Here is an 18,103-nt window from a genome sequence, read left to right as displayed (position 1 = left end):
CCCGGCCAGCTCGGGGTTCGCCTTGTTTGCTCTCGCCACAACCGGAGCTGCAAGAGGTTGCTGGACCCAGAAGTGAGGGCAGGCTGGGAGGGCGCTCTCAACGTTCACCGTCTGCTGTGGGCCAGCCCTAGGCCCCTGAAAAGAAATAACACTGGCCAAGTACATGACTTCTCCTTCTCAGCACGTTGGTACTGGAGGAGGAATGGTCAGACTGGTTCCTTGCTCTTAACTAATCTCCATTTGCCTGGACATTGCCAGTGTAACCTGCCCCCTGGGGGCAGGTGGGGAACCATTCTCTTTCCTTCTGAATGCCCATCTTTAAATTTTATATTTATAAAATGCAGGGGTTGAACACAATGCCTACCAGCTGCTAAGCAAGCGTTGTACCTTGCCCAGGGTGCTCTTTCAAGTCTGAGCTGCCAGAACATGGTCAGTTTCCCACTGCGCCACTGACACCACGGGCCTGAGCACTCTGCTCAGTGTGTAGGAAGGGGTCTCCTACACACTAGGTTGGTGTTCGGAACCCTCCCTTAGCACGCTGGATGCTAGTACACCTCGATCTTCTGCTGTCTGAGGCAACATAAACATCTCCAGATACTGCTAAATGTACTCTGGGAAACAAAGCTATCCCAACTCCCACCAGAGAACCTCTGCAGTGGAGGGTGGCCAGGGTGGAAGGTGCCGAGGGACAATGAGCTAGCTTTTCCTGACCCCAAAGGGTAGCTGGTTCTTAGCAACATATACCCATAGACTCAATGCTGTGCTCGGCAGTTCATACCCAACTTCTAAGCCAGCAACTTAAGCACTCCTGCTACTAGTTCAGTTGCAGTCCACCAGTAGGTAAGTACCCTGCCCGAGTAGGGCTTCTCTGGATTATGGGAGCTGCCAGAAGAGCCAAATGCTCCATCTCTGATTTGGGGAGTTACACCATAGCTAAGTGAAATTATCTAAATTGTGGCTGTGTGTGTCCTTGGGTCACAATGTTGCTCTATGCCTGTGGGTCAAGGTCAAAGTGAGAAAGAAAGATCACTGGTCATCAGTTGAACAGCTGGTATACTTCTGCTTGAACAAAGAAAAACAATCTTTGAGCCTCAGCTTGTGGTACAAACTGCACAACCAGATGAGACTAATAGGAAGCAAGCAAGAGAAGGGCCAGCCACTTTCAGGACAAGAGGCCACCCATGATATGGTGAAGGAGACACAGGAGGCCAAAGAAGAAACTGCATAAATAAAAAGTAAAAGTTAGAGGCTACAGAGATGACTTAAGAGCACTGGCTGCTCTTCCAGAGGACCTGGGTTCAATTCCCAGCTCCTACATGGGAATTCACAACCCTCTGTAACTCTGGTTCCAGGAGTTCCAAAGTCCTCCTGGCCTCTGCAGACACCAGGCACTCAAGTCGTACACAGACAGCCACACAGGACAACACATAAAATGTTTTAAGCTGGGGGGTGGTGGCACATGCCATTGATCTCAGCACTTGGGAGGCAGAGGCGGGTGAATCTCTGAGTTCGAGGCCAGCCTGGTCTACAGAGTAAGTTCCAGGACAGTCAAGGCTACAGAGAAACCTTGTCTTAGGAAAGAAAAAAAAGTGTAAAAAGAACCAACTTTCTCCAGGTGTGGTGTTGCACACTCTTAATCCTAGCACTCCAGAAGCAGAGGCAGGTGAATCTGTGAGTTCCAGGCCAGCCTGATCTACATAGTGAGTTGCAGGCATGCTAGGGAGGGAGAAAAAAAAAGTGGAAACAGACAATCTAGATGAAGTGCTTTTATTTTTAAACCAACAAAAACTTTGAATATAAAAGCATTTTAATATACACACTGCAATCACAATAGCATCCATGTAGCAGCAAGGGGACCCAGGGCTCCGGGTAGGGGTAGATGGAATAGGAGTTTCTTAGGTCAGCCTGCCAAATGCCTCCCTTATCTCAGAGGACTGGGTAGCTCATGAGAACATGTCAACAGTCAAAGCAAACCCTGATGAGTCCATGGGGCCAGACTCCACGAAGCAGGATCTCCAACATGTCTCCTACCCAGAGCAGTCCTCTCAGAAAGCCAGGCTCAGTCACCAGATGAGAAGGTGGCTGTGACCAAAGTACCCACCATTCCTCCTTGGCCTGGGGAGCTTACCTTTGGGAGTTTTCTAGTAGTGGTTAGACTAAATGACACCCTGGAAGTACAGTGGTGGTACTGAGTTTGCCTGAGACCCCCCAAGAACTGGATTGGGAAGGGGTGACAGCCTCTGGCCAAAGGCTAGCCAGTCATTGCCCAAACAAGCCTCAAGGCAGGCGATGTTCAGAGAGCTCATGGGAACTGCCGGTGTAGGAGGAAAAATGGTACAAAGAATGAGCATCTAAGTACCTGCTTCTTAGAGGCTGGTGGGTCATAAGTGAGATGATTCTTCCGGACCTGAGGGGAGAGACTGGGGTCCATATTTTCTTTGAGGCTGAAAGGTCTGGAGGCAGCCGGTGGCCCCCAAATCCTTGAGATGACCACGCACAAGAGCCTGTAGGTGCCCCCAGGTGTGCAAGGAGACTGGCCAGCATCCTACTGGTACCAGTCTGGCCCCATCAGATGCAGTCCATGGAGTTCTCCGGGAGGAGGCCTGGGATGCAGCTAGGGAGGCCCAGGCTTTTGATAGGAGTGCAACTGAAGGGAAGGCCCAAGTCTGGGTTAGGGTCCTGGTTCTCTATGGCCTCCAGTCTATCTGCGTTGTTGTCCCAGTTGATATGGAATCGGGTCACCCGGGGGTTAGAAACCAAGATGTTCCGCTGTAGCTGCACAAGAAGAAGAATGCCAGTCCCTATCACCTAAGTGTTTGTTATTCCTAAAGGGCCAGGACTCCCTCAGACAGGACTCCCTCCAGTTTGAGCCCAAAAGATGCTTGAACACTGTGGGGTAGAACAGGGCCTTCCTCATGCTGGTTTTGTTTGCCTTTGTTCATTTGTTTTTGGATTGTTTTGAGAGAGAGTCTCAACTATGTAGACCAGGCTAGTCTGGAACTCACAGAGATCCCCTGCCTCTGTCTCCCAAGTGCTGGGGGGGGGGACACGTGTTTAAAGGTATTAACTACCATGCCTAGCATAATTTTTTTTTGAAAAGTTTTATGTATATGAGTGTTTGGCTACATGTATGTCTATGCACCATGTGTATGCCTGGTGCCTTTGGAGGCCAGAAGAAGGCACAGCCTAGAACTGGAGTAACAGCCACCATGTGATGTCATGTGGGTGCTGGGAATTGAACCTGGGCTCTGAAGAGCAGCAAGTTTCTTAACTGCGGAGCCCTCTCTCCAGCCCATTTGATTTTTTAAAAAATATCCTTATTTTTATTGTATGAATGTTTTGCCTACATGTATGTCTATTTGTTACCTTTGTGCCTGATACCCATGGAGGTCAGAAGAGGGCATAGGGAACTGGTTAAAGGTGGTTGTGAGGCTGTGGGTACTAGGAATCAAACCCAGGTCCTCTGCAAGAGCAGCCAGTGCTCTTAACTGCTGAGCTATCTCTCCAGTAGCCCTCCACCACTGCCCGCCCCCTCCATAGGGTCTGCTATGTAGTCTAGGTTGGTCTGGAACTCACTGTACAGATGAGGCTGGCCTCTAACTTTCTGAGGGCTGGGATGCTGGGACCACAGTGTGCTCCACTCCCCCTAGCTCTGGCTCAGAGGCAGCATGACCTGTTAACCTTCACTGCCCTTGGCTCCTATCCCCCTCAGCTGTAAAGGAACGGGACTGTCTGGAGCAGGAAGTGCAGAGACAAGCTCACCTGAGAGAAGTCTGGCTTTGGGGGTGGGCTCTCCCGAAGCTCTGGGTTTGGGTACTCATTGCTGACATAGTAGCCCACACGGATGAACTCTTGCCCGTGGTAGGTGCAGGTGATGAGGACCACAGTCACACCCACAGCATCCGTCTCAGGAATGAGGGATGGGTTTGGGGCATCAGCCTGGGGAGACACAGCCTGGCCTTTAGCACTGCCAATCATGACACAAAGTCTACCAAAGAACTAGGACTAGACAAACTGTATAGGTAACTATAAATGTAACTATAAATCATAGATTTGATTCGGCAGCATGATTGCTCAGCATGCATAGTCCTTAGTCCCAGTAACCACAACAATAATAATAAATCCAGAACTGCTGAGTTTGACCAGGAGACAAGGGTGTTCAGGTGGAATGTGGTACACAAGGGGACTGACATGAGATGAAGCTGGTCAGGTGGATACGAGGCAACCCCAGGCCTGCTGGGTCAGTTCAGGGCTTGGGAAACAGCAGTGTTTAGAGGACGTACGGTCTGAAAAGACGGGCAGCATGTGGAGGCCTGGCTGCAGAGGGCTGCAGCAGAAGCACGGAGGCCAGGCAGGAGTCATCCTGGGAGGATGACTAAACCCAACAACAGAGAACGGAGTCACAGATCAGCGTGTGTGGCTGTGCAGCAGCTGTGCTGTATGAAACCAATGCAAATGAAAACATGTACATTTGACCAGATTCATGGCAAAGAGCAGAGCATCACCAGTGGGGCCCTGTTCAAGAGCCAGGCTGCATGCTCTGCAAGTAGGCCTTGGCTGTGAACATGGGGCTTAGTGGGCTTGACAGGCAGGAGTGTGGGAGGGACCATAGGAGGGGACAGATGAGCCCAGTGACACTGGACTGGACATAGTACCATTTGGCAGTCACAAGCCCATCTTCATAGTCACTGATTTTGAGTTTGCAAATCCACCAACTCAACACATCTAGAAACTTCAAAACCAGTAAGTATGGTACTTCCATACTTCCTGGCACGTGAAGAACAAGGCAAACCCAGGGCTTAGATTACAGCAGGGGGCCAAACTTGGGCTCCTTGGCCTTCGGCTTTGCTTCCAGTGTGGAGCACAAGGACCTTAGACTGTCTGCCTAGTGCCGAAATTCAGGAGTTTCATGTGGTGAGCCTGGCTTCTGTCTGTCAGAATGTGAACAGTTCTGCAACACATTCCAGCTACCAGTGTTGTCTCTCTCCTGGCCTAGAAACAAAGCTTAGCAACCAAGACTGGAACCCTCTGGAACCTTTCTTTGCTACATTGCCAAAATCCCAGGGCAGAATACAAACACTAAGTTTTATATTCATCACCACCTCTACTACACCCCCTATATGGGTATATGTATTTTGTTTGTTTGTTTTTTTGTTTGTTGAGACAAGGCCTCACTATGTAGCCTTGGCTGGCCTCCAACTCATAGAGATCTACCTGCCTCTGCTTCCTGAGTGCTCAGTTTAAAGGTGTACCACAGCTTGCCTAATTATTTTTTTAACAGCATTTGGCTATGTAGCCTAGGCTAGCCTTGAACATGAAGCAGTCTTTCTACCTCAGTCTTCCACGTACTGAGATTATAAATGAACACCACTAAACTCAGCTACACCTTTAGTAGAAATTAAATACTTACTTGATTCTTCATTATACATGCAAATGTTTAACTCACTGATGCCAAATGGTTTATTGAGATGTCTTAACATGTAATCAATGAGTAAAGACTTACATCATACAGTAAATAACAAAATAACTAAGATCCCCAAATGCAGTGCTGAGTGCTGCCTGAATAAAAGCAACGTATGGAGGAAATCGGTGTTGAGTAAGCTTTGTTCAGACTCGGGTTGGTGCGACTGGCTGAGGGCACAGTCAATATTCACTAGTACGGCATTTGAGACAGAGTCTTGCTGTATAGCCTAGGTTGATCCCAAACTGTGTGCTGGGCTTACAGGTATGTGCTCAGCTCTGGCTGAGGAACAAGTAACAACAAACCCCCTTAATCCTTGAGGGGAGTGGTGCAATATTCATGAACCATGTTCGTGGGTTTGGTACAACTCCTGTGAAGAGATGACAAGTCAGTGGCCTAGAGGTCACTAGGAGCTGTGACCCAGAGGTGAGGTGACTCCAGAGTAGTGGTTCTTGAAGGAGAGCTTCGGGTAGACAGCTCCTGGCAGTCAACTAGGATACATGGCTCAGGCAGGCCTTGAACTTGTGGTCCTCCTGCTTCATCATCCTGAGTATTGGCATTACAGGGCTGTGTTACCAGTCCACGCTCAAGTTAGGATCTGGACTTAAACCTGACTGCTAAAACCAGTGTGCTTTCAGGTAAAAGAGGAAGTAGGTTCTAGGCTTGGGTGTGGCTCAGCAGTGGAATGCATGTCTAGTATATGTCAGGTCTTGGGGCTCCATCTCCAGCCTGAAACATTTCTAGAAATCAAGGGCTAAGGTGCAACTTCCTTACCTGAAAGACGAACATGTGCCTTCCAGCAGGGACAGGACCCACCAGCACTGAGTCTAGGATCTGATCAAATTCCTCACTCTCGGCTGAGCCCACATAAATGATCTTCCACTCCAGGTCTGCAAGCACATGAGGGGTGGGAAAGTTGAGGACTGAAAACTGCTGGAGAGCAAGGCAAGGGTCCTCCTGTTAGTTTTAGGCACATCTTCATACATTAGAGGGTCCTATAGACTGGCGTGTTTGCTGGGCAGTAGGCTGTCACCACAGTCCTATATTACAGCAAGTATGAGTGCTACTTTAGTGGAGACATTTTTCCTGTGGGCCTAACTGGGCCAGGTGACCTTGACTCTGGCCCTCCAGGGGAAACTTAGGCCTCTCAGTAGCAGAGACGAACCACAGAGCACAGGCTGACTCAGGAACCTGTGACAACGCTTGGGGAAGGAGCAGGGAGTTGGGCTGCTCAGAGACCCTGGTCTCTGGATAGGAAGCAGCATCCTCTTTCACAGAGGGACTGGTGCCACCACGTAGAGCAGATCCCTCGACAACTGGGGCAGAGTGGCAGATTCCAGTCCAGCCGGAGAGCCAGGTGGCAGGAGGGGAAAGGCAAAGCTGCTGGGGGAACCAATCTGTCCCAAAGTTGTCCACATCTGGCACCAACTCCTTGCCTCCCTGTGCACATTTGTGGGACAGAGGCTCTGCCAACAAATAGTGTGTGGCAGGGAACACCTTCAAAACCCGATTCTGTACTCCACTGCTAACGGGGCGCAGTCCTGTAGTAAACCCAGAAGAGATGAGCAAAAAGTATCTGGAGACCCTTCCCATCAATCTCGGGAGATCCCTGGTGCCCACAGCCTCTTGCAGGAGGGCCAAGGTCATGCTAGTACAGAGAAGCTTGGCCTCAGACCCAGAACCTATTTTAGGCTCTTTGAAATTACACAACCCCTAGCTCCAGCAGCTGGGAAAAGTTGCACAAGCTGAGATTTTCACAGACAGCATGCTCTTGGAAGCTGCTTGGCCCTTGGTCCAGTGTAGCACAGGCATCCAACACTGGAAGCACACCGACACCAGATCATTCTATGGAGGTTTGTCACCTAACCACAAAGCTTTGATACATCCACTCCCTTGTCCCTTTACAATTTCACCTAGGTACTTCTGAGTGACCCCCATGCCTGTGGCTCACCAGGGTTCAAACTCAAGCCTCGACATTTCTGGGAAATTTTATTTAGCTATATTTTTTCTTTCTCTCTCTCTCTTTTTCTTTTTGACCACTTCATGAATTTTCGTGTTATCCTTGTGCAGGGGCCATGCTAATCTTCTCTGTATTCTAATTTTAGTACATGTGCTGTTGAAGTGAGCACACTATTTCATTTTTTAAGCTTTAGTTTCCTGTGTGCTTTTCCAAAGGTTGTTTTCCTTTTATGTATATGGGCGTTTTGCATGCATGTCTATGTACCGTTTGGTGCTTTGTGTCATGGAAGCCAGAAGATGGTGCTGGGTCTGTTGGAACTGGAGTTACAGATGGTTGTAACCACATGTAGGTGCTGGAGCTGAACCTGGACTCTCTGGAAGAGGGTCAGTTTTCTAACTGCTGAACTACCTTTCTAGCTGTCCCTAGCTGTTTACTATTTTGCAGTGCTGGGATAGAACTCAGGGCCTGCCCAGGCCAAAACAAAAGCACTGCTGTGGGGCTGAGCCAGGCCCCGGCCCCACGGCTTAGTTTTGTAAAAAAGAAGTGACACACAAGAGGCCATGTTTCTGGAAGGACAGAAAAGCATGTCGCCCTTGCTCTCACTTGCTTAGATGGCTCTGTCGAACTCTACTTTCTTCAGGCCCCTTCCCCAAGATCCCTGGAGTCATTCATATATTCAGAGATTTATTTAATATGCTGGAAGGAGGGCTAGGCAAAAAGAGCTTAACCCAGGACAGTCCCTTGTGCCCCCAAGGCACCTGACCCTGCTTCATCTAGGTCAATACTTTTTGGCAAAACCTATTGAAAGAAAAGATGTAGTAAATTCAGAAAGAAAGTAGACAGTGAAGCCCCCCCCCCTTCTTGCCATGGGCCAGACAGACTCAAGAATTCACAAAAGACCACATAAAATACTTACTAAAAAGTCAGTTGATCAGACCATCTACAAAAACAGATGCCTGAAAAAAAGGCCCATAAACTGCAATCATTTTAAACTTAATAAAGTTCTATTTTATATTTTCTTTCTTCAAAGGATAGAATCGCACTGGTACATGCCTTTAATTTCAGCTTGTAAGACACAGCTTTAAAAAAAATAAAATAAGCCGGGCGGTAGTGGCACACGCCTTTAGTCCCAGCACCAGGGAGGCAGAGCCAGGCGGATCTTCTTGAGTTCAAGGCCAGCCTGGTCTACAGAGCGAGATCCAGGACAGGCACCAAAACTACACAGAGAAACCCTGTCTCGAAACTACCCCCCCCCCAAAAAAAAAAGTAAAAAAGATAGGGTTGGGCCTGAGAGATGGCTCTGAGGGTTAAGGCACTTGCCATGAAACCTAAAGACCCAGCTCAAGCCCCAGAAAACACATGGGGAGAGAACTAACCCCAGCAAGGTGTCCTCTGACCTCTCCATCCATCAGCACACACAAACACATAACATATGTAGAAACAAAGGGACAAGTGACAGGATCTTCCTATGTGGTGCAGGATGGGCCAGAGCTCACACTATTCCTGCAAGCCTTCAAAGTGCTGGATTACAAGTGTGAGCCCATGTGTATCTCTGTGTCAGCCGGGCTGGGGCCAGTGAGCCCCTGGGATCCACTGGCCTGTACCCCCTTCTCCCTCCCCAGTATTTACCTGAGTGCTAAACAAGCTCAGGTCCTCCCTGAGCCATTTCCTCACACAACAGAGAAACTCAAGATTTCATTTCAAAATATACTCAGCTTTTAGCACCTGTAGGTTCTGTAGCCATAAACTCAACCAAACACCATAGATTATAAATATTGGGAAATAATCTGGGGCTGGAGGGAAAGCCTAGAGGTAGAGTACTCATCTAGCATTCATGATGCCTGGGGTCCACCCCCAGCGCCAAACATAAAAATAAGTTTGTACCAAACATGAATATATACGACTTTTCTTTTTTTGACATTTATTCTCACACTATGTCTCCCTGGCTGGCCTGGAACTCAAGAGATCTACCTGCCTCTGCCTCCTGAACACTGGAATTAAAAGCATTTCATGTTTCTCTAAACAACATAGTATAACAGTTATTTCTACAGCACTGACATTAAGAATAAGTCACCTAGGGCTGAGGAGATGGTTCAGTAATTACAGTGGTTTCTATGTAAGCGTGTAAAAAGGGCACAGTGGCCCACCTGTTTAACTGCAGCCTTGGAAGGAGACATAGGTGAACCTTTTAACAAATCGGCTAGTAAGATTAGCCATACCATCAAGCTCTGGGGTTGAGAGACCCTTTCTTAATGAATAAGAAAAGAGCAACTGAATATTGCCGACATCAAACTAGGAACTCCACAACCTGTCTGCCCTATATCCCCTAAAAAAATGAAAAAAGAGAGGCAGAGCCAGGCGGATCTCTGTGAGTTCGGGCCAGCCTGGGCTACCAAGTGAGTTCCAGGAAAGGCGCAAAGCTACACAGAGAAACCCCGTGTTAAAAAAAACCAAAAAAAAAAAAAAAAAAAAAAAACCAAAAAAAAAAAAGAAGAAAAAAAAAAGAAAAAAGTCACTTGTAGACGAGTAGTAGTCTATGGGGAGGAGCTGGTTGTTGTGGCACATAACTGTAACCCAAGCATATTGGAGATCCAGAACTCAAGTCTAGATTCTTGTTACATATTTAGTTCAAGACCAACCTAGGCTTCATAGACCCTGTTCCAAAAAAAAAAAAAGTACTAATAAATGTCTATGAGAGACTATGTATATGTGCAGGTTCTGTGCAAATACTGTACCATTTTGTAGACGGGCCTTGAGCATCTGTGGGTACCTGAGGGACTCCTGAAGCCAATGGTGAAGACTATTTCCTCAAAAGTAGGTGTGAACCACCAGTCATTCATACAGTATAAACTCACACTGACCAAAATATAGGATTGGATTTCGGGTTTTTTTTTTTTTTTTTTTTTGAGACAGGATCCCACTGTATAAAACAGGCTGACTTTGAACTCACAAAGATCCTCTTACTTCTCCCTCTCAAGCACTGGGATTAAAAAAGCCCACTATTTTTGTTTTTTAAGTGTGTATGATATGTTTACATGCACGTGAAGTGGGTATGCCTAAGCCATGAGATGTACGAGGATAAAAGGCAGCCTTAAGTGTAGTACAAGTCAGCATATAGAGAGCTTTTGGAGATTCTTGTCTCTACAGTATTTATCCTTTGAGCCATTTCCGTAGTCCAATTCTGTTTTGTTCTGATGCCCTCCTAAGTTCACAATGACACCTGTTAAGATATACCTTTTACTATCTGGGGAAACAAAACCAAAGCTGGAAACATTACTAACGACATGCTTGTTTTACACAGCACTGGGGACAGAATCCACAACCTCACACATGCTAGACAAACGCTTCATTGATGATCTACTCTTCAGCCCATTCCTTTTCTCCCTCCATTGTTTTATTTCTTGAAACTGGGTCTCACTGTGTAGCCTTGGCAATCCACCTACCTCTGATTCCTGAATGCTGGCATTAAAGGTATGTACCACCATGCTTTGGCCTTCTTTGCTTTCTTGAGACAGTTTTAGGTAGCCCAAGCTGATGAGGAACTTGCAATGCAGCCAAGGTTGACCTTGAACTTCCAATCCTCCTGTCCCCCCCCCCCCAAGTGCTGGCATTACAGAGATGTACCATCCTGCTTCTTTGAGACCAGTTTTCCCTATGTAGCTCAGGTGTCTACTTGAATGGTAGGGCATAGCTGTGCACACTATTCTCTTTTCTTAAACTTCTGTATATTGCCTGCCTTTTGTTCACCATACAGATCAACTTTGGTGCACAGAATCTGGTTTCTTTGACTTGTTCACCTGGTGCCTATTGAAATTTTCAGCTGAAAAAGAGAGAGGCTGGGCCAAACCCACTATGTAGACTGAACCTTCAAACTGTCTTCTTTCAGATGTTGAACAAAGGCCATCACAGGCTTAGAGCTTTTTGGAACTGGGGGTTGGTTGACCGGGCTGAGGGAGCATGTCAGGTTTCAGTAGATAGTGCCAAAATGTAAGGAAACAACTTCTTCACAATTCATGGAAAGGAGGCCAGGAAGAAGATTAGACCATCTTGCAGGTAAATCAGAATGTAAGGAATAGAACCAATCAGCATAACTTGAAGGAAAAGCATCCTCTTCTATCTTTTCCAAGGACTCTGGGTGACAAGAAATTCTACGGTCATTCCTAATATGTTCTACTTCCAAACTAGACTGTTGGACCCTGCTCAAGCACAAAGCCACTGTTTAGCATGTGTGTAGTCCAGGGTTTGATTTCCAGACAAAAACAAGAGATGCCACACACAGGACCCTTACCCCCCAAAATAGAAAATAAAAAAACAAACAAACAAATGAAACAAACAAACTTTACAAGTAGGGGCTCAGCATTTAAGAACACTTGCTACTCTTACGAGGGACTCAGGTTTGATTCTCAGACCTACATAGTGGCTCACAACTGTCTCTATTTCCAGTCAGGAAATCTGACACCCTCTTCTGGCTTCTGCAGGCACCAGGTGTGCATGTGGTATATATACATACATGCAAGCAAAATACTCATAAAGAAAAAAGACCTACAAGTAAATGTTTTCTTCCCTTTCTAGGACTGAAGGAAAGATAAAGAATCTGGGAGCTGGCTAGATATCTCAGCAGATAAATTGTTTCCTACAAAAGTCTAAGAAACTGAGTTCAAGGGTGCTAAAAAAAATAGCTCAAGGTTAAAATCCAGTATTGCTTTTAAAGACACAGGCTTGATTCCCAATACCCATGTCAGGAGGCTCAAACTAGCTATAGAGGATCAGATGTCTCTGCCTCCCAGGGACTCCAATGCACATATCACCCCCAAAACACACACACCCCAAACAAACAAACAAAAAATAAATAAATAAAAAGAGGTCAGGTGTGGTTGTGCATGCCTTTAATCCCAGCACTGGGGAGGCAGAGACAAGCAGATCAAAAATTTCTGAGTTCAAGGCCAATTTGGACTTATAGCAAGTTCTAGGCTAGCCAGAACTATATAGTGAGATCCTGTTTCAAAAAACAAAAAAGAAAAGAAAACCACACTACTAAGGAGGAAGAGATGGTGGATGGATCCCTGGCTCACTGGGCAGCCAGTCTAGCAGTATCAGAGCTCCAGGTTTTGTAGAGACACTGTCTCTAAAACAGGTAGACAAAGCTGGAGAGACAGCCCATGGGTTACAAGCACTAGCTGCTCTTCTAGAGGCTAGGTATGATTCCCAACACCTGCATGGTGACGCCTGAAGTCTATAACTCCAGTTCCGGGACATCCCACTTCTTCTGAACTCTGTAGATGCTAGCCACTCAAGTGGTGCCATAAATACATGTAGACAACACACACACACACACAAAATAAAATCTTAAAAAAAATAGGGTAGAGTGCAATGAAGAACAGTTGAGAAAGACAATCTAGTGTGTCTCTGGCCCACATCCACAGACAAATTAAACTCAAAAAAGAAAATAAAATAAATCTGAACTCAGAAACAAATTTCAATGGTAATACTTCTACTAACTGTTTGGCTGACTTGGAGAAATCACCCTGCTCCTATTAAAACATGACCAGCAGGCTGACTTTAGCCGTGTTCAAATTCTATAAATATGGAATCAGAGTAGTACTAGGTAATGACCACGCAACCATTTTTAAATTCAAGGAGCACACTCAGGCTGATCGAAACCTGCTCTCTAAGCACCAGGAACAGTGATCCCTTATGTCTCCTCTTGGCTTCCAAATAAATCTTATTCCACACTGTTATTCCACCTTTTATTTCTTTATTCATTTACACCCTGCCTTGCTCCAGCAAGGATTTAACCCAGCTTATTCTATAGTTAGTCACAAGTAGACTCCTTTAAACTCAAGGAGGAACTAGGGAGGGGCTGAGCCACTGCCCCTCAAGCACACACTATGGCAGTTCCCACTCAACAGGAGTGTCTGGATTTGTCCAAACACCACCCAACAGCCACCAAGAAACACTAGTTGCCACAACCTAGCCTCTCAGCTCCACCTCCTCAGCTGCTACATCTTTTCAACCCTCTGTAGAAAAATGGAGTGCTTCCTCCTGAAAGCAGGGCTTGCCTTGCTGTGGAGCTGAGACTCCAAAGTGACCTCATGGTTTATGTGTTCACAGACTTATTTTGAAAGGTCTTTTGCTCTTTGTGGCCCTTGTCCTCTCATCTGTGAGATGACAGCCATGTCCACCTTTATGTCCTGCAGATGAATTAAGTCATCCAGGGAAAGATTCACAAAACCCCAGCTGATTGAAGTTGGATCCATCCCATCCCAGTTTGGCTAGGTCCCCAGACAAGGTCGGCCCATCAGAACGGAGTCAGCTGGAAGCTGGTAGAAATCTCAGAAACTGGCGGAGGCCTGCCTGGCTGTAGTATCCTTACCTGAGTGTTCATCCAATCCCAGAACAGGAGCTGGGAAGACCAAGTTACCTGCAAAGGCTGGAGTCAGAAGCCCCAGAGCCTCCCCAGGGCAAGCTTCATACACTGGATCTGGGACTAACCTAAAGAGAAGCCCCGGTCTGGGCAACAGCCATGCTGTTCCAGTTGGCAAGCAGGAGTTGCTGGGGACAAATCTGGAGTTGTCTGGGGAGGGTATTGTTAGGAGACAAATATGGGGTGGAGGAAGTCTTGCCATGGGCAGACAGGATGACAAGAGGAGGGTCTGTCTGGTCTGTAGGCCAAGGTGTCTACAAGGAAAACGGGGGGGGGGGGGTACTGGCGGTTGGGTTTCCATAGGAGAGTGGAGAGATGGGAGGTTTCCTATGGGGAAAGGAGCATGACCTCTGGGTCTCGCCAAAGGGAAGAAGGCGTGGCTGCGGGTCTCTACAGGTTCAATGGAGACTGACACTACTACAGAGAAAAAGTGCCAAGGACGCGCAGCGCAGAACGAGGGCTGACGCGGCCTCCTCGAGACAACGTAGGGAACCGTGCACTGGTCGTAGCCACCGAGACGTCGGGGTTGCGGCCATGGAGCATCACCAAAGGGAGATTCGGTTGGCAGGGCAGAAGTTCCCGGGAGATTTGGGGTGGCAAAAACGAGGGCAGGAGGGCCTGGGGTCCCCTGCATAGGCCCAGCCTCACCGTCAGACAGCGCCTCGCTGCATTCGAAGCTGATCTCGAACCGGAAGGGACTGTGGAAAGGACTCGGGTTCTCCAGCACAGCCACGTTCAGCACCGACACCTTGGCCATCACCTCGCCAGGGGACCGCAGCCGCAGTGGAGGCTTCTTCGGTGGCCTGCGGAGGCAGCGGCGACTGGGAAAGAGGAGGTCGGCGGGGCAGAAACCTCGCCGTGACTCCAGCTCTCCCAAAGACCGTCTCGGGTCCGCGCGCTGCCTTCAAATAGCCGACTCCATACTCCAGCCAATCGCCGCCAAGGAGCCATGACGGCGCGCGAGCCCCGCCAGCCAATCCTGGGGTGTCTTCCGGCGCGCGCCTCGACCCGCAAGCCAATCGGAGAAGCTCCCTCTTCACGGTCCGCGGGAGGCGGAACGATACTCTCTGAGCTTCGTAAAGTGTCCATCCGGAACCAATCCCTAGCGTCTCCGACTCGACTAGCTTGCTCCGGGGTGGGCGGAGTTAGAGCGCGGAACTTCTCTTGTCCAATCCCAAGGGTTACCGCACCGGCGTGGCCCGCCCCCTCATTCTGCTCTTCCGGTAGACACACCCCACAGAGAGCAGCGCCGCCAACGGCCGAACGGTGGCGCGCGACTCTCACTGAGCGCGGAAAGAACGGTCCTTGCACTCGCCGTGATTGACTCGCGATCACGGGGCGGGGCTTAAGCGGGCCTCTGGAATGTGATTGGCTAATGTCGTGGCTGGCACTAGGAAGGCTGGGCTGGCTGGAGAGCTCTGGAAACCGCACAGGGAAAACCTTAGACGGGAGAGAGCCATGTCAGCGGCTCGGGCTGCTCAGGCGTCTGTCAGCTGGTGAGCGTTTCCGGGAGCTACTCTGAGGGATTCCTGGCTTTGAGGACAGCGGTCGAAGAGACTGTGGCGAGTGTTGTCAACATTTGGATCATCCCGAGACAAGATGGCGCGGCGGTGAGAGGGATACAGGATCGAGTCCAGGTCGGCAAGGAGTTCAAGTTCGTCGACGGACCAGGGTTTGAATCCTGTCTCTACACGTTTTCCAGAGTTGAAAAAAAAATCACTGCCATGGCCGGCCGTGGAGGCGCACTCTGGAGGCAGAGGCAGGCAGATCTCTGAGCTCGAGGACAGCCAGGGCTACACAGAGAAACCCTGTCTCAAAAAAACAAAACAAAAAAATTAACTACCACTACTTTATGACGATATACGCAATTGAAACTTACCTTTTGCTATCATATCTTTTAAAGGAAAAAAGAAGAAAAAAACCACGAACAAACAAACAAAAACCCGGCCTGGAATGGAAGTGTACCATTACACTGTGAGTTTGGGGAAGTAAATGAATAGATAAATTAGTTTTCACACTTGACCAGTGCAAAAAGGCCAAGAAGCAATGAAATTGACTTTAGTAGTACATTTAACTCAATAAACAAGAATGTGAATTTCAAATATGATCAGTACAAAAGTATTAATGAGCTGCCTTGCATCCTTTTATTCACTGAGAAGTCTTCGGGATCCTGTGTGTGTTTCACATTCAAACACATTTGTAACTTGGCAAGGGAATCTTCACTTTGGTTTGAAAGAGGTAATCTGGCCTTTTATATTTCACAAAATTTACAGTTGAAAATGAAAGCCAGGAATTTCAGCACTTGGGAGGCAGGACAGGAGTTCAAGGCCACCCTGTGAGTACATGAGGAATCTGAGGGGTGGAGAGGTGGCTCAGTGCTTTAGGGAGTCTACTGTTCTTGAAGAGGACCTGAGTCCCAACACCCACATCAGGCAGCTCATACCTGCCTGTAACTCCAGCTTCAAGGGATCTGATGCCCTCCTCTGGTCTCTGGGAGCATCTGCACTCTTTTGTTGTGGATATTTGTTTTACCATGTAAAGATGGGTTGCGTTCGTTTATGGTGCGTTTGTTTTAATTATGTAAAGGTGTGTTGCTTTTGTTTATGCTGGACTTGTTTAACTATGTAAAACTGTGTTGCTGTTTCACCTTGCCTGCCTAAGGCACCGGATTGGTCTAATAAAAAGCTAGGCAGTAGAAAGATAGGCAGGGTTGGTGGGCAGAGAGAAAGGGAAGCCAGTCCAGCCAGGGGGCAGAGGCAGCCTTGGGGGGTGGTGGTGGTCAGCCAGCCAATCAGCCACGGAGGAAGCAGGAAAGTAGGACCTACAGAATGAAAGAAAGGTAAAAAGCCCCAAGGCAAAACATAGATGAATATAAACACGCTAAATTAAGTTAAAAGAACTAGTGGGATAAACCTAATCAAAGACCAAACATTTATAAGTCTCTGTGTCGTGATTTGGGGGTTGGCAGTCCAAGAAAGCCTGCCTCACTCTTTTTTTCCTTATTTAAGGTGTTTGAAATGGGTGGAGCGATTACTCAGCAATTCAGAACACATACTGCTCTTGAAGAGGACCCAAGTTTGGTTCCCAGCACTCACATGGCCTGGTGGTTCAGCCATCCTTGGCTTCAGTTCCAGGAGCTCCAGAGTCCTCTTCTGACTTCGAGTGCACTACACACCCATGTGTTGCATATACATATTGGCAAGCCAAACACTCAATATTACATAAAAATAAAAGAATCTTTAGAAAAACAGCTGGGCATGGTAGAACACTCCTTTAATCTCAGCACCCAGGAGGCAGAGGCAGAAGGATCTCTGTGAATTTGAAGAACCCTGACATAGTGAGTTCCAGGCCAGCCAGGGCTACACAGCAAAAACCTTGTCTTTAAAAAAAAAAAAAAATGGAAAGAGCTGGAGAGCTGGGTTAGTGATTAAGAGCACTGGCTGCTCTTCCAGAGGACCTGGGTTCAATTCCCAGCATCCACATGGTGGCTCGCAACTGTCTCTAACTCCTCTTCCAGGGAATCCGACACCCTCACACAGACGTATATGCAGGCAAAACACCAATGTACATAAAATATGAATAATTTTTTTTCAAAAGGAAAGAAAGAAAAAATGTACTTCAATCCCAAATTTACCCACTGTGGTGGTTCAAATGAGAATGGCCTTCCTAGGCTTGGATGTTTGGATGTGTGGCCCCCAGTTGGTGGAACTGTTTAGAGAGGATGAGGAGGTGTGGTGGTGTTAGAGGAGGTGTGTCACTGAGGGTGGGCTTTGAGGTCTCAGAAGACTGGCAGGATTCTCAGTGTGTTCAGTGCCTCTTTATGGATTGAGATGTGAGCTCTTCCTGCCCTGTGCCTTTGCTTCTATCATGGACTCTAACCCTAACTCTGAAACCCTAAGCCAAGTTAAACTCTTATAAATGGCCTTGGTTGTGGTGCATCCCAGCAACAGAAAAGGTAACTAAGACACTCACATACTTAAAAGCTTTCTGTCCCCCAAACTGAATAAAGTAGCCAGGTCTACTTTGGGAGGGTAAGATGGGATTGTATACAATTTTGAGGCCAGCCTGCACTGTATAGCAATGCTTTCTCAGAAAATAAAACCAATTTAATGATGAGGTTGCCATGTGTTTCCTAGGCGTAAGCCAAGTTCCTCTCCTTTTGCGTTGTGGACTTCTTTATCCCCAGCTCTGTTCTCTTCATACCCCAGGAAAGCTTAGCCACAGCAGTCTGCGGTGCTTATAAAGAAACTCCTGTCCA

The 18,103-nt window shown here is 47.6% G+C and overlaps 1 protein-coding gene and 1 non-coding gene across 2 annotated transcripts; both read right to left on the bottom strand.

The window, feature by feature from the left end:
* Positions 1–1,751: 1,751 nt before the first annotated feature.
* Asf1b (anti-silencing function 1B histone chaperone) lies at positions 1,752–14,741 on the bottom strand. Its single transcript, XM_028858644.2, has 4 exons — positions 14,494–14,741; positions 6,236–6,351; positions 3,763–3,939; positions 1,752–2,775 (listed from the first exon to the last, which is right to left on the bottom strand). The coding sequence occupies exons 1-4, from the start codon at positions 14,600–14,602 to the stop codon at positions 2,569–2,571; spliced, it is 609 nt and encodes a 202-aa protein (XP_028714477.1). The 5' UTR covers positions 14,603–14,741; the 3' UTR covers positions 1,752–2,568.
* On the bottom strand, positions 7,487–7,590 carry LOC114684175. The gene has a single exon (XR_003733238.1). It is a non-coding gene; the product is annotated as a U6 spliceosomal RNA (small nuclear RNA).
* Positions 14,742–18,103: the final 3,362 nt, after the last annotated feature.

This window comes from Peromyscus leucopus, chromosome 5 (assembly GCF_004664715.2).
Source record: "Peromyscus leucopus breed LL Stock chromosome 5, UCI_PerLeu_2.1, whole genome shotgun sequence".
In the NCBI taxonomy this organism is placed as follows: domain Eukaryota; kingdom Metazoa; phylum Chordata; class Mammalia; order Rodentia; family Cricetidae; genus Peromyscus; species Peromyscus leucopus.
The sequence above is the reverse complement of the archived record's forward strand: the minus strand, read 5'-3'. Positions and strand labels throughout refer to the sequence as shown.